This window comes from Kryptolebias marmoratus, linkage group LG5 (genome assembly GCF_001649575.2).
Source record: "Kryptolebias marmoratus isolate JLee-2015 linkage group LG5, ASM164957v2, whole genome shotgun sequence".
Classification (NCBI taxonomy): domain Eukaryota; kingdom Metazoa; phylum Chordata; class Actinopteri; order Cyprinodontiformes; family Rivulidae; genus Kryptolebias; species Kryptolebias marmoratus.
This window is the reverse complement of record NC_051434.1, coordinates 26,138,175-26,154,499: the sequence shown is the minus strand read 5'-3', so window position 1 is coordinate 26,154,499 and position 16,325 is coordinate 26,138,175. Positions and strand designations below refer to the sequence as shown.

Genomic DNA, 16,325 nt, shown 5'->3' with positions numbered 1-16,325 from the left:
ATCTGCTCGTTTTGTATCCACCTTGGCATCCACCCTATGTTTAAGATTTAATCTGCTGGAATACACTTTAGAAATTAAATCAGGCAGATTTGGACTAGTTTTTCAATAATTAATATTTCTCATCAGTGTGTTTTTTAAATGTAAAAATTTGCTTTAGATGTGTTCAGTCAAAGGAGAGCTCCCATGCAGGGGTCAAAATACAGTCCTAGTTCTCAGGAAACACCCAGAACAAAATTCAGTTGGGTTCAAGACCCGTTAAAAAGTCAAGCAACAGGCTTTACTTCAACTTGTGCATCCGTGGAATGAGCAAAACAGCTGAACGTGTGGGTAGTGCCCCCCAAAATGTGCCAAAATCCCCTGCAATATTCTTTTGTTTATAGGTAGTCACTCTTGTTTTGAGCTTTAAGTCCTGCCAGTAATGTGTGCCAGTCACAGAAGACCAGCACCTAATTGAGAGCATTGATTTTTTGTGTTCTCCATGCATCAGCATGCCCTGTTTGTCCCTTCTGTATAAGGGCCGTGCAATCAAGATTTAGATTCAAAATAAATTAAAAATCAACAGTTTTGTTAAATTACACAACCAGCTGTTTATATTTGCAATACTTAAAAGACTGAGCAGAGCATTTTTTGTTACAAACCACACATTTTATACCCCAGCTGGACTCGAAACAATTAACAATTTTCCTGTAATTTTGAACAATTACTGTTGAGAACTTTGACAGTTAAACTCACAAGGCTTACCTTATTTCATTAACATGAAGAATGTTTAACACTGATAAACTTATATTTTTCTATCCTTGTTAAGGTGGCAAACATTCGTCTGAATGCACATTGATCCTCACCGAGGGAGACTCAGCAAAGTCTCTGGCTGTCTCTGGCCTGGGGGTCATAGGTCGGGATCGCTACGGAGTCTTCCCACTGAGAGGCAAGATCCTGAATGTGCGAGAAGCAACACATAAACAGGTAAGAAGCCAAATAATTATTTCTAGTACCCATAGTTTTATTTTTTTTACAACTACAAAGATGTATCGTGATGGATCTAGTGAAAGATGGCATCCAGTTGTAACATGAATAGATCAAATTTAAGCTTTTTGGAGCCTTGACCCTACTTGGGTATAAAAAGGACTTAACCGGTTTTTCACAGTTGTTGATTTATGTAAAATGATAGAGGAGAATGTAAATTTTAACTTTTTAAAGTATCTCTCACATGGTTGAAAAACAAAAACAAAAAAAAACTAAAGGTTTAACTGCAATGAATAATAGTAGCATAAACTTCAGGGTTTCCCCCAGAAAAGAGGCTAAGTCTGGTGGTAGGTCGCCGATTGCCGGTCGACCGTGATTTAGTAAAAAGAAAAAAAAAATGAAAATACGTTTGATGTTTATTACTGTGGCTCTCAGAAGGCTGTTTGATGACGGGCTAACTCCAGTGGTAGCTAAAAGTGGCTCAGCCTCTAATGAGCCCTGAGAATGTTTAAACTTAAAGCATTCAGTTTGACTTTTATTAATTTATTTGCTTATTTGCTTTAGTTGTGATTCACCCATCAAAGGACTAATATTTCTTCCCTCTGTGGTCTATAAACACTAATTTTTATCAGCTGCAGCAGTAATTTTGAGCCGTTTGATTATCTTTGTGATCTCTCATAGAGGGATCTTATAAATGCTGATACAGGTGAACCAGCCCCACTAGAGCACAGAAATCGTCCATTTTGAGTGAAGTGTGGTGTGCGCGGTCTGCGTGAAGTTACAAAAATTGGGAAGTGCATGACCACGCAACGCGGCACCGCGCAGGGTCTTCGTGCAGTGGCGGGGACAGCGCGATTGCATCACTGTTGGCGCACACAGCCCCGCGCGGTGACCAATGCGTCAAGTATAAATCTAAGTATGGAACAAAATGTGTATAAAAAAATTACGTATTTTACAATAAACAAGCGGAGCTTAGCCTGGCGGCTCACCAGGCTTATAATACACTGGGGGAAACCCTGCACTTTAACCCTCTTACAAAACCTGATTTTACAAGCTGAATAACTTGTAGCTTTATTAGCATGTTAGGTTGTATTAGATCGGCCCTCAAACTATTTTTGTTCATTATTAGCATTAGCCTCAGATAGCTAATGAAATCTGTCCTTAAAATGAAACACTGCACTTTTTAAAGCTTGATTTTAATTGTCAGGTTTAAGCTGTTATCTCACCTAGCTGTGACTGTTGGAAAATAATTAGTGACTCAAAATTGTCAAAAAGAAAAATAGGATAATTTTCATCTGCGGTCTAACTAAATTCTGAGTGTTTTCAACCAGTGAATCCTGTCAGACTAATTTTGTTTGCATGGCTTGCAAAACTGCATTCTTCACTTATTTTGTTGTCCACTTCCTCCAACATCATACCTGCCTCAGTTCACTTTGTGCTAGACTTGGAATACACCCCACATTTATGATTTACTGGAGTACACTTTAGAAATGAAGATGGGCAAATTTTTCAATACTTATTATTTGTCATTGGTGTGGTCTGTTATTCTTGGACACACTCTTGAAAGGTAAAATTAAACTGTACTTAGCACAAAAAGAAAGGAAGTGTGTGTTTGGGTAATTATTTTTTGTTGTAACAATACTTACAATTGGAAAGCCATTCCTCTCAATTGATAAGGAACAGGGGTCTCAGTAGCATTTGGAAGAACCAATATGCATTTATAACAACCTGGCACCTCCTCCCATGCTGCTTACCAGTTTAGTCACACACTGTTGTGGGATGGCATTCCATTCTCAACCATCATTTGTTGTGGGTGATTTAGTGTGGTTGAGTTAGTCACTCTGGAACAAACAGCAAGCCCAAGCTGATGTAAGTGTACACAAGCGTACAATAAGGTGGAGGTCAGCACTGCAGACATGCCATTCTACCCTCTCCATTTCCATATTCTGGAAGTAGCTCAATAATCTCCACTCTGTGGGGGCAAGCATTGTCATCTTGGAAAATAGAGTTTGCTCACATTTGTGTGCAAATCAGGCACCTGATTGTCAGCATCTGAGGTACAAGAAGCTCAAAACAATAGTCAACAGAATAAGTTATCTAGCATTGACAAAGATATTCATTGGCATAACTCACATAGTCTGCTCCTCAAGCCACAAATGCATTTTCCAAACGAATATGACACCATTTAGGAGGGATCCAAAAAAATAGGTTAAAAACAACTGAACTTCTATTCTGTAGCTGAAGACGTTTCGCTTCTCATCCTAGGAGCTTTCTCAATTCAGAAATGAGAACGCTGTTACTCTAGTTAAACGTCAGCTACAGAATAGAAGTCCAGTTGTTTTTGTTTTTAACCTTTTTTCTTTGGATTTACCATGTCCTGGATGACTGAGAATTTACAGCAGCAAATTTAAAGGGGAATAAACCAGCTTTCCATGGTGTAAGATTTATTGCAAAGAAACATTGTTACACCAATAAAATAATCAACCAAACACAAATTTCCTTCCTTTTGTGTTATGTTTAGTTGCAATTAAATGGGGGGAATATTGCCAAAAATCTTGTTTTTATTTAGTTTTTTTCCAAACTATTACCGTATTTTCCGGTCTATAGGGCGCACCTAAAAGTCTTAATTTTTCTCTAAAATCAGCGGTGCGCCTTATAATACCTTATGTGTGTACTGAATTCCAAAATCTGTCCCTGACACAGGGAAGTACAGTAACGTGTACAGTAACAGTACGTACGCTGGCAGCGATAAACCAATCAGAGAACATTATGTAATATAATACAACTCGGAGCTTGCCATCATTTCGGGGGGATTAAAAAGGAACTCCAACCGCTGGACGTTGGTGTAAACAGCACCTTCAAAGTGAAGTTGTGAGTGGCGTGGGAGCGATGGATGACCGACGGTGAACACACGTTTACTAAGACGGGGGCAGCGCCGGGTGAGGTCCGCCATCATATGTGAATGGATTTTGGATGCTTGGGCAAAGGTATCTGCTTTCGCTGTTGTCCGAGCTTTTGTGAAAGCCGGCATCATTGCTGAACAGCTCCCTGGCAATGAGACTGACTCCGGCAATGATGAGAGGGAACCTAGCATGTTTAATGGTGAAATTGCCCAGCTGTTCAATTCAGACACAAGATGAGGACGTTGATGGATTTGTGGAAGAAGAATGATAAAAAAAATAATATGTAAATTAATTATTACATAGTAGAATAAAGTTCAACCAAACTCACAGTTTTGCTTCCGTGACCTTTTTCTTTTTTTTGTAGACCGTAGCATGCTCCTTACACTTGTAATCCGGTGCGCCTTGTGTATGGGTCAAGTACAGAAATGGACACCATAATTGAGACTGCGCCTTATGATCTGGTGTGCCTTATGGTGCAGAAAATACGGTACTTGTGTACAAGAACTCCTGTAACTTAAAGGCAGTTGGAATGTGTATAAATAGATTTGGATTTTTTTTTATTAATTATGAGCCCTGTGATGGACTTACCTGTCCAGGCTGTACCCCACCTCAACTACAAGAGACAGGCACCAGCTCCCCTGTGACTCTGCATGGAAAAAGCGAGTAAAGAAGATGAATGGATATTTATTATGACCATGTGTTCATTTATTGTAATTCTTTTTGTTCTAGATTATGGAAAATGCTGAGATAAACAACATCATTAAAATCGTTGGGCTGCAGTACAAGAAGAGCTATGATGACCCAGAGTCTCTGAGGAGCCTTCGTTATGGAAGGATCATGATCATGACAGATCAGGTGACCTGCCTCATAGACATGTTCTTAGAGCTGTCGGAAGATTAGCCATGGCTAGGAAAGCAGTTCAAACTTATTCTGTCTTTTACCAGGATCAAGATGGCTCTCATATCAAAGGTCTGCTCATCAACTTCTTCCACCACAATTGGCCCTCCCTGCTGAAACACACATTTCTGGAGCAATTTATCACGCCTATTGTGAAAGTAATAGACACATTACTTTTTTAAATAAACCTGATAACAGTCTGCACTAATCAGTAATATGGTATCCAAAAGAATACATTTTGTGTCTGCAGGCGACCAAGAACAAACAGGAGCTGTCCTTCTACAGCCTTCCAGAGTTTGAGGAGTGGAAGAAACAAACAGAGAATTTTAAAACCTGGCATATAAAATATTACAAAGGTTTGCTGCTTTAATGTTTAATGTCAATAAAATATACAAGAGGAAAAAGTCAACCAAAAGTCTAATAAACACAAAATAGTATTGTTTGCCTAAAAAACTCTTATATATGCTCCAGGTCTGGGTACGAGTACCAGCAAGGAGGCAAAGGAGTACTTTGCCGACATGGAGAGGCATCGAATCACATTCAAGTATAACGGTGCTGAGGACGACGCTGCCATTACTCTAGTGAGTTTAACTCTACAATTCTTTAATTTTTCAGTTGCAGCAGAGCTACGAAACACACTTCTCATGATTATTGGCCAAAGGTAAAGGGGTCATAATGTTTGTGTTGTGTTAGCAAAATATTGCATGACCCACTGGATGGATTTTTTTTTTTCTTATTTATCTTTTAACAAGAACAAATGGTGACACTTTTCTATAGTTACACTTTTCTATATTTATATACTTTCTATCTCTTACAGCTATATACATTCTACATTATTAGTTGACAAAAGAAAACAAGATAGGAATAGTGATACTACAAAAAGTTATAATAATAGAACAATAAATACAATAGTAAAGACAAAATAATGACAAAAGAGCAGCAGCATTTTCTTCAGTTGTCTCCTAACTTAGCCTGTCATCACAGTGAGATGGAGGGGTTGTGGCCACTGAAGTGGAAGTTGTGGTTGGAGGGCTGAGGTCAGAAGAGCTCAGCCGTGTTGCTGACTGAGGAGGTGTTGAGGTGGAATATCTTATTACACTGATGCAGTTACAAAGTCTTCATCAAACTCACCTCACACTTCTGTTGTGCTCTAGGCTTTCAGTAAAAAGAAGGTTGACGACAGGAAGGAGTGGCTTACTAACTTTATGGAGGACAGACGTCAGAGGAGGATGCACGGACTGCCAGAGGTTTGTATCTTCACCCCACTCTTATCTGAAGAAATGTGGTTATCTTAATAATTTTTTGATGTCTGATAAAATTGATTTGTCAAGGAAAAATGCATATATATCAATCATATTTATTATTATTTTTTTTTTACTTTTAGCAATATCTGTATGGAACTCAGGCCAAGCACCTCTCATACAACGACTTCATCAACAAAGAGCTAATCCTCTTTTCCAACTCGGACAATGAGAGATCCATCCCATCCTTAGTTGATGGTTTGTATATTTTCCATTTCTGAACTATGAACAAATCATTATCACATCATCACACAGAATCAGGGTTTTGTGACTTAATTATATCTACCACTATCAGCTTTGTAGTTCCAAAAACTTTTTTTTTTTTTGATGATGTGTGCCCATCTGTGTTGATTTCAGGCTTAAAGCCAGGCCAGAGGAAGGTGTTGTTCACCTGCCTAAAGAGGAATGACAAGAGAGAAGTGAAAGTTGCACAACTGGCTGGTTCTGTGGCAGAGATGTCTGCCTACCATCATGGAGAGGTGCACTTTACTTTTTGTGCATTTAAAAGTCCTTTGAACAAAGATTGTTTGTTTTTGTTGTTCACACTACTAGAAAAAAAGTTCTAAAAATAATTAATTTGCTTTGCTTTTTCTGTCGTTGTTTAGCTTGTCACAAACATCTATGCTTTCAAGAGGTTAATGTGGCTCCACCCTGCGTTTATTAGGTTAACATTTAAATCCTTTTTGCATCTAAATTAAAAAATACATAATTTTAATGTTGCCATGATTTATTTTCATTACATGCATTGCAAAAATGAATACATCAATGAGGCACAACAGTCTGACCAATTATATTTAAGGTGAAAGTAGTCTAATAACAGGAAATATTTATTGACTGAATAATTCTTATTATTCCAAAAGACAAAGTGGTGATGTTTTTCTTTGTGCTTGTTTGTCTGTACCATTAAGAAAATATCTCATAAATCAGTGGACAAATTTAAATGAAAATCTCAAAACAATTCAAGATGGCTGCCACAGCTGACTGATTTTAGACAACACATTATTGTCTATAACTCAGCCAATTTTACAGATTTTGTGCACAAATTTGTTTGGTAGTAGCTGAGAGTCATTCACAACACATACTCTGAGCACTAACACATTGGACAACATTTTTGTCTAAAACCTTGGCATTACCTGTTAGATTTAACACTGCTTGACTGCTAGCAAAATATCTCACAAACTTCTCTACAGATTTATATGGAATACTAATAAAAAGTAATCACTACACCTCAGTAATATTCAATTCTGCCCAGCTAATTTACATTCCCTAGCACAAAAATGACTGCCAATTTTATAGTAATCAAACTAAATTATGTTTGGTAGTAGCTGAGAGTGATCCCCATGTCATACTTGAAAGATATTAGTTTTGCATGTGATTGTGGATAACATCATTTGCAAGGTTTGACCAAAACAGCTAGAACTTCATCATTTCTCATCAGAAGATCTTAGTCTAAAAGATGTTGGGTGACATGCATTTCTTTAAGGGATGCTAGGCCTTTAATTTTGTAAATGTGTTTAATGTAGGAGAAATGTGTTGAAAGACCTTTGATGAAAGTATATTTGCTTGGGTGTCTTCTTGATTTTTTTTTAAACAATGGTGGACTCAAAAACTTAAACAAAAGAATTGTATTTTGTGGTTGTTTATTATTTTCTATAGCAGGTCATAGGTTCAACAGAGTTCAAAAAGTCGGGAGAAGTTGTGTTAGTAGTGAAATGCAAAACAGGGTGTTTATATCTACATGGGGGCTGGTGATTCATGCATATTCGAAACCACAAGCCAGTCAACTTCTAGGAGACATCTGTGACCCGAGTGTGCCTCAATTCACTAGTACAGAGATCAAAATGTAAAGAATTGATCGTGTGGTAGTCAAAATGAAATATCCTTATTTGCAGATAGTCATAATATCTTTTTCATCCACAAATATAAAATGTTTTGCAATCAGTCATAGCATGATATAATTTTGCATCCAAGAATTTAAACAGGTTCTTGGATGCAGGTTTTATGATTATGTCTCCCGATCCAGGAAATGGGGAGACAAAATCCAGGATCTTCACAGCTAGGAGACAGAAATTATGTGTGGAGGTTATATGTGTGCTAAGTATAAAAAGACAAAAAGCACAAGTCAAACCCATCAATAAGTGGTAAACTTGCTGGTGTAGATTCTCAGTCATCCAGGCCATGGTAAATTCAAAAAAGGTTAAAAAACAAAAACAACTGGACTTCTATTCTGTAGCTGAAGACGTTTCGCTTCTCATCTGAGGAGCTTTCTCAATTCAGAAATAGAGAGTGTGGAGTTGAGCTTTTAAAGCTGAGACGTGATGTAAGCTGGATTGCTTGCAAATTGTTCTCACTCTCCTAACAATAGAGGCTCATTAGGGTCCTTGTTTGTCTGACTCACTGATGGGCCACTCTGGTCACGAGTGCAGGTGTTGATTGGCGTGAAACTGACTGGGTATCAGGCCTAAAGCTCCATTATATTTTTTGAAAGCTAAAATCTGAGACTACCTCCTCTGTTTAATGTTGGTTTCTCATTTTTGACATAGATGGCTTCTTTTACCCCCCTCTCGAACCATCTGTCTTCTCGGTCCAAAATATGAACATTTTGGTCCTCAAAAGAGTGTCCCTTATCCTTGAGGTGTAGGCGAACCGCTGAGTCTTGTCCACACTCCACACACACTCCACAATTCTTCTTTCCACTGTTAATGACCACTCACTTTCTGTTTGTGTTATAGCAAGCTCTCATGATGACAATTGTGAACTTGGCCCAAAACTTTGTGGGGAGCAACAACATAAACATCCTGCAACCCCTGGGACAGTTTGGTACTCGCATCAATGGAGGCAAAGATGCTGCCAGTCCTCGTTACATTTTCACCATGCTCAGGTAATGCAAAGAATAGCAAAAAAGATTCTTAGTGCTAATATCTGTGCTCTAAAAAACTGATGACTTCATCTTTATGGCCTATAATTAGTAAAGATTCCAGTAAAGACACATTCTAATTGCTATTGTTTTTGTGAAACATGCAAATAACACTATTTTTTTTTTTGTCATTTAACTGTTTGTTGGTATTTTTCACAATTGTTTATATATACAATGTACATGAACACTTCACTTACAACATGACATTAAACTTAACACAAAAAAAAAAAAAGAAACTTTTGCTTGGGAGTTATTCTTCTATTTGGCATTTGTCCCACCTAGTTTGTCCAGTTCTTTCTTTAGTTTTTGTCGCTGTCTTTTGTCCTGAATGATGTCCATTTCATCCACTTTTCTTCCATTTGTGTTTGTTGAAGTCTCAAACGATATGTCAGTTTTTCCATAATGTAGATTTCTTCTATTATTCCAGTCCACTGTTCTTGACAAGGGGGGTCGGCCTTTCCCCATTTCCTCGTAATAGCTTTCTTGCTAGCTATTAACATTATTTTAATCAGATACTTGTCTTTTGCCCTCACTTTGGTATTGTTAAAATTGCAAAGATATAGTACCATGCTACTCATCGGAATATCATATCCCAAAACCTTCTTCACAGTTTCATGTACATCTTTCCAAAATTGAACAATTTTAGGACAGTTCCAAAATATGTGTGAGTGATCAGCGTTCATTGATCCACAGTTCCGCCAACATCCTGTGTTTGTATTCTTATATCTGTTTTTGACTTTGGGCGTAATAAAAAATCTTATTAGATTTTTCCATGTGAACTCCCTCCATATCCGTGAATTGGTGGATGTCTGATGTGTTTTCCACATGTCTGACCAATCTTCATCTGTGATTGTCATGTTAAGTTCTGACTCCCACTTTTCTTTTACATATTTAGTTGAATGTTTATTCATCATCAGTTTTTGATATAGAGTAGATATTATTTTAATTTTCGTTCCACTGAATGATTTTATCACGATTTCAATCACACCATTCACTTCCACAGAGGGATCCCACTTGATTTCTGTCCTATAATAATCTCTCAATTGCAGGTACCTATAAAATTCGTGTTTATCTAAATTATACTTGTCCTTCATTTTTTGAAAACTCTCCAGTTCCCCGTCTTTCTGAAGGGTAAACCATCCTGTGATCCCCTTGCTTATCCATTGCTTGAACCCTTTATCATACATTGCTGGTTTGAAATCGCTATCATATGCTACCCATCTGAGCACTTTCATTTCTTTCTTTATCTTGTGTTTTTTTAATGTTTTGAACCATAAATCCAGTGTAAACACTGTAATTGGATCCATGTTTTTCTTGATCCTCTCATATCTATCTTCATCCCCTATAACACTTTGAATTGGGTATCCTCCAAACTCTTTCTCCATATCTTTCCACTTAGCTATATAGTCTGGTGTGTACCAGCATATAACATGTCTGAGCTGAGCTGCACAGAAGTATTCCCTTAATTTTGGGAGACCCATACCCCCTTTATCTTTTGGTAGCTGAAGAGTTTCATATTTAACTCTAGGTTTTTTGCCACCCCAAATGAATCTTGATATTAGCTTGTCCCATATCGCAAATTGAGTTTGAGGGACCTCTATTGGTAATGCCTGGAACAAATATAGAAGTTTTGCTTGCACATTCATTTTAATTATTTCAATTCTTGAATTCAGATCCAAGGGCAAGGTAGTCCATCTATCTATATCTTTTTGTATTTCTTGTCTTATTTTGTCATAATTTGCTTTGTACAGTGTTGCTAATCCTTTAGTAATGATAATCCCTAAATATTTAATTTCCTTCATATTCCATTTGATGGGAAATGTTTCCTGAATTTCTTTTGATGGTATGTAATTTAGTGTTAGAATCTGTGTTTTTGTTATATTAATTTTATATCCCGACAGATATCCATATTTTCCAAAGAGATTCATCAGCACTGGTAGCGATTCATTTGGTTGTTCAAGAAAAGTTACTACATCGTCTGCAAAAAGGCCTATTTTATGTTCCTCTCCATTTACTAGAACTCCCTTAATTTTATCTTCTTGTCGTATTGCCTGAGCCAGAGGCTCTATAAAGAGGGCAAACAGTGTAGGTGACAGACAGCATCCCTGTCTGGTTGATCTTTGAATGTTGAATTTGCTAGTCAGGCTTCCATTTATTTTGATTCTTGCTGTGGGGTGATGGTATAGTGTCTTTATGCATTGTACTGATTTATTACTGAATCCAAATTGTTCCAACGCTTTATAAAGAAATTCCCAATTTACTAAATCAAATGCTTTTTCTGCGTCTACACTTACTAGTATGGTACTTTGTTTTTTCTGCTGCGCTTGATCTACTATATGTAGTACTCTTCTAATATTATCATGTGTTTGACGTCCTCTCATAAAGCCTGTTTGATCTTCTTCTATCAATTCTGTTACAAAGGTATTTAGTCTATTGGAAATAATGGTTGTGTATATCTTATAATCTACATTTAATAATGAAATTGGTCTATAATTGCCACATTGTTCCTTATCTTTTCCTTGTTTTGGGATAACTGAGATTATGGCTTCACTCCATGATGGAGGTATTTTGTTGTTATTGAGTGTCCAGTTGAAAGAAGCTGTAAGTACTGGCGCCAACTCTTCTCTAAACATCTTATACCACTCTGCCGGGTATCCATCACTGCCTGGCGATTTATTATTTTTTAATGTATTTATTGCCTCTTTAACTTCCTCTATTGTGATTGTTGCTGTCAGTGTCTCATTTTGTAGTTTGCCAATTGTTGGTAAATCTAATTCGCTTAAAAAGGTTCTCATTTCTTCCTCAAGTGCAATTTCAGGTTGTGTGTACAGTTTCTCATAGTATTCTCGAAAAATTCCCTCTATTTCCTCTGGTTTTTCTGTTAATTCACCTGTGTGGGGGTTTCTAATTTTAGATATTGTATTAAGTGTTTGTTGTTTGCGTATACGTTTAGCTAACAATTTAGCTGCCCTTGAACCTGTTTCGTAATAATTCTGTTTCAAAAATGTGTTTCTTTTTTCGATCTCTCCCTGTAATATTTCATTTATTTTGTTTTTAACTACCTTGATTTCTTGGTATACCTTTGGGTCTTTAGTTTCCTGATATTCTTGCTCTGATTTCCTAAGTCTCTCAGTATTTGCCCTGTATGTCTGTAATTTAATTCTTTTATCATGTGCAGTTTCAGCTATTAACTTTCCCCTGATGACTGCCTTCATGGCATCCCATAGTATTATCGGGTCTACTGTTCCATTATTATTTTCTTCAATATATTGTTTTATTTCTGCTTTTATCTTTTCTCTCCGTTGTTCACTATTCAATATTCCCACGTTCAGTCTCCATACAGTATTTCGTTTCCTGTTACTTAGACATATCTTTAAATAAATTGGATTATGATCAGAGACATCTGCTGCTCCTATCCTGCATTCCTTCACTCTGTGTTTATCATCTTCCTTGGTTAAAAAATAATCTATTCTTGAATGTACTCCATGAGCAGCCGAGTAATGCGTAAAATCTTTTCCTAATGGATGTAGGCTTCTCCATACATCTGTCATCTCTTCTAATGAGTCATTTATAAATGTTGTCAGATGCATTTTAGTTTTTTTGTGACTCGTTGTGTCTACATTATGGTTCAAGACAACATTTAAATCACCTCCACAAATTAGAATTCCTTCTGTTTCTATCGCTATTAAATCAAATAGGTTCTTGAAAAAGTTTTTGTTACTCTCCGGGGGTGCGTATACATTTACCAAGGTTATTAATTCGTTTTCTATTCTTCCTTTTAACATTATATATCTTCCTTCTTTATCCTTTAATTCTTTTTTGTAATCAAATTGTATTGTGTTCGAAATTAATATTGCAGCTCCTCTTCTACGCCCCTCTTTATATGAACTATAGTATAGATTCCTGTAGCCATAATTTTTTAATTTTTCGTGTTCTGTTTTGGATAAATGAGTCTCTTGTAGGAATATAACTTGTGCTTTTTCCTTTTTCAGTTTTGTCATCACCCTTTCTTTTTTATTCACTACATTCAAGCCGTTCACATTCAGCGACATTATTTTGATCTCAGTCATAATTATGATTTATCAGTCTCTGGAAATATTCTCCCAAGCAACTCAAAACAAAACCACAGTGAACTTCTGCTAACCAAACGCAAATCAAAAACCTGACGGACTTTCAAACATGGGGTATCCTTCATCCCCGAGTCCCTGTTGGTGGGTGGAGAGGAAATCCTCACCTCTACTGAGGGCCTCTCCCTAGATCTGGAACTACTCCCATCCTGTGGGGTACCACTCCGTCTAGACATGTCCAACATCTCACCTTCTCTCAGTCGGTTTTAGTTGAATCCTCGTTTTCTGCCGTAATTTCTTCTAAAAGCAGAACATCTTACGATTTCCATTGGAAGCTTTGCAGTTTTTCTCTGACTCGGTGTGCCGCTTCTCGTTCCCGTTCTTTCCCCCTCACTCGCTGCCATCCCGCTGCTCCGCGCTGTCTCTCCTCCGCTGTCGCGGCGTTTCCTCCCGGCTCTGCAACGGTGTAGCCCCTTTCCTTCATGTCCTGCGCTGCTGTCCTGGCACTGTTGTATATCTTCGTTCCGTTCTCCCAGTGAATCCGAATTTTAGCGAGTGGTGTCTGGAAACGTATTCCTTTCTCCTTCAATATTTTTTTAATCTCCTTATATGCCTTTCGTTTCTGCACAATCTCGGTCGGATAGTCATGGTCAAAGTAGATTTGTTTACCCGCTACCTGGATCTTTTTCTGCCAGGCTTTCTTCAAGATCGTTTCTTTGGTCTCAAATTGTTGAAAGTTAACCACGACTGACCTTGGTGCTGCATTCGGGTTCGGTTTTGGGGTGAGGGCTCGGTGGGCTCGTTGAATCTGGAGATCGATCCCCTCCGGAAGTTCAAGTTCCTTCTTAAAAAGTTGCTCCAGAAATGTAGCTGTGGATCTCCCTTCTACGTCTTCTGGTAAGCCGAAGATTCGGATATTGTTTCTCCTTGTTCTCCCTTCGAGATCAGTTAGTTTTTCCTGCATTCGTTGTATTTGTTCCACCATCTGCGTTAGCACCTCGTTAGCATCCGTCTTCCACTCCTCCACCTCCGCTATGCGCGTCTGTGCCTCGCTGATGCTAGCTCGCTGTGTCTGTAGCTCCTGGCCATTCTCGGACAGCTTACGGTCTATTTCTTGTCGAAGATTCGTTATTTCTTCCTTCATTTCTCTCTTCAGCTCGTCTTTAAATACAGCCAGCTCCAGGCACAGCTCTTGTTTAAGTGCTTTAATATCACCTCTGATAGCTGCGAGGCCATTTTGCAGCGTCTCCATGCTATCGTGTTCTTCCATTTCCTCTGCTGGATCTTTTTCGTGTTCGCTAGCTTCGTGCTCGGAGATTTCTTCCGTTACTGGCAGCTCTTCGGTTCTTTCTTGCTTTTTATAGTTTTTCCGGCTTCTTTTCTTGCTTATCCCACTCATGCTGTAGTTTTATCTATCGAGTTCGAGTTTTGTTGTGGGCATTTTTACCCGACTCTGGAGAGCTCTCTGACTATGCGCCTACTCCCTCCGCCATCTTGGTCTCTTCAACACTGTCTATTTTGATTTTGAAATGTTTTCCTTGTCACTGGGGGGATGCAACAAAAAACAAATGAGAACAAATGAGTTTTTAATTCAGTTTATGTATTTATGTACATAAACACAACAAAAGTGGTCCCAGGCCAAATTAATTTTAAATCGATTCAGGTTCAAATCTAATTTCAGTCAGTTCAGTTCAATTACAATATAGCACGTTCATCTACAGTACATTATAAAATGCCAATTAGTAAAACTTACCTATCTTAAACTAGGTGGCCACTGCCTGGCCAAAAAAAAAAGGCTACACACTCTAATATTTCATTGGACCACCTTTAGCTTTGATTATGGCACGCATTCACTGTGGCATTGTTTCAATAAGCTTCTGCAATGTCATAAGATTTATTTCTATCCAGTTTTTTACCATGATCTTGCATTGACGATAGTAAAGTCTGACCGCTGCGCAAAGCCTTCTCCGGCACATCCCAAAGTTTCTCAATGGGGTTATGGTCTGGACCCGATAAATCTTGGCATTGTCCTCTTGGAATATGCCTGTGGCATCAGAGAAGAAAACATCCACTGATGGCATAACCTGGTCATTCAGTATATTCAGGTAGTCAGCTGACCTTTGACCTCATTCTTTGAGCTCATACTGTTGCTGAACCTGGACCTGACCAACTGCAGCAACCCCAGATCATAGCACTGCCCCCACAGGCTTGGACAGTAGGCAACACTTCACCTGCCTCTCTTCTTACCCTGATGCTCCCATCACTCTGGAACTGGGTAAATCTGGACTCATCAGACCACATGACCTTTTCCCATTGCTTCAGAGTCCAATCTTTATGCTTCCTAGCAAATTGAAGCCTTTTTTCCCAGTTAGTCTCACTGATTAGTGGTTTTCTTAAGGCTACACAGCTGTTTAGTCCCAATCCTTTGAGATCCCTTCACATTGTGTGTGTGGTAATGCTCTGACTTTCACTATTAAATGTAGCCCGGAATTGTACTGTTTTTCTTCGATTTGATTTCACTAAACGTTTAAGTGATCACTGATCACAATCATTCAGGATTTTTTTTCCGGCTACATTTCTTTCTTGAAGACAATGGGTCCCCACTATCCTACCATGTTTTAATAATGCATTGGACAGTTCTTAACCCAATTTTAGTAGTTTCTGCAATCTTCTTAGATGTTTTCTCTGCTTTATTCATGCCAATGATTTGACCCTTCTCAAACCGGCATCTTTTCCACGACCACAGGATGTGTCTTTCAACATGATTGTTTAAGAAATGAGAAGCAACTCATTGCACCAGTTGGGGTTAAATAACTTGTTGCCTGCTAAAACATAATCGCCCATGCAGTAATTATCCAATAGGAGGCTTGTACCTTTTTGCTTAATTAAATTCAGGTGGTGACTTTTTTTTTGGCCAGGCAGTGTACTTGACACATTGAACATTGCTCGAGGGTGCACAAGAGTACCTGCATCAACAGTTACACAATCCCGCTAGCCTTATTTGGTGTTGTGGCGTGTGGTTTTGCACCTCTCAATTTTTGTAACTTTGCGTGGACTGCATGTGTTGTGCTCCATTTAAATTGAATGATTTCAATGCTCTGGTGGAGCTGGTTTGCCTGTACTGGCATTTATATGATCCCTCTCGGAGAGATCACAAAGATATTTAAATGGCTCAAAACTCATGGAAAGAGTTCAAAAAAAGGTTAAAAAACAAAAACAACTGGACTTCTATTCTGTAGCTGAAGACGTTTCGCTTCTCATCCGAGGAGCTTTCTCA

The 16,325-nt window shown here is 38.2% G+C and overlaps 1 protein-coding gene across 3 annotated transcripts in view; it reads left to right on the top strand.

The window, feature by feature from the left end:
• Positions 1 to 16,325, top strand: part of top2b (DNA topoisomerase II beta) — a 79,541-nt gene that overhangs the window by 25,983 nt on the left and 37,233 nt on the right. For all 3 annotated transcript variants that reach the window (XM_037975711.1, XM_037975712.1, XM_037975713.1), the window contains 9 exons: positions 806 to 963; positions 4,596 to 4,721; positions 4,811 to 4,921; positions 5,014 to 5,119; positions 5,235 to 5,344; positions 5,918 to 6,010; positions 6,148 to 6,262; positions 6,422 to 6,543; positions 8,797 to 8,945. In XM_037975711.1, coding sequence (XP_037831639.1) covers positions 806 to 963; positions 4,596 to 4,721; positions 4,811 to 4,921; positions 5,014 to 5,119; positions 5,235 to 5,344; positions 5,918 to 6,010; positions 6,148 to 6,262; positions 6,422 to 6,543; positions 8,797 to 8,945 — 1,090 coding nt within the window. The remainder of the gene's footprint in view (positions 1 to 805; positions 964 to 4,595; positions 4,722 to 4,810; positions 4,922 to 5,013; positions 5,120 to 5,234; positions 5,345 to 5,917; positions 6,011 to 6,147; positions 6,263 to 6,421; positions 6,544 to 8,796; positions 8,946 to 16,325) is intronic.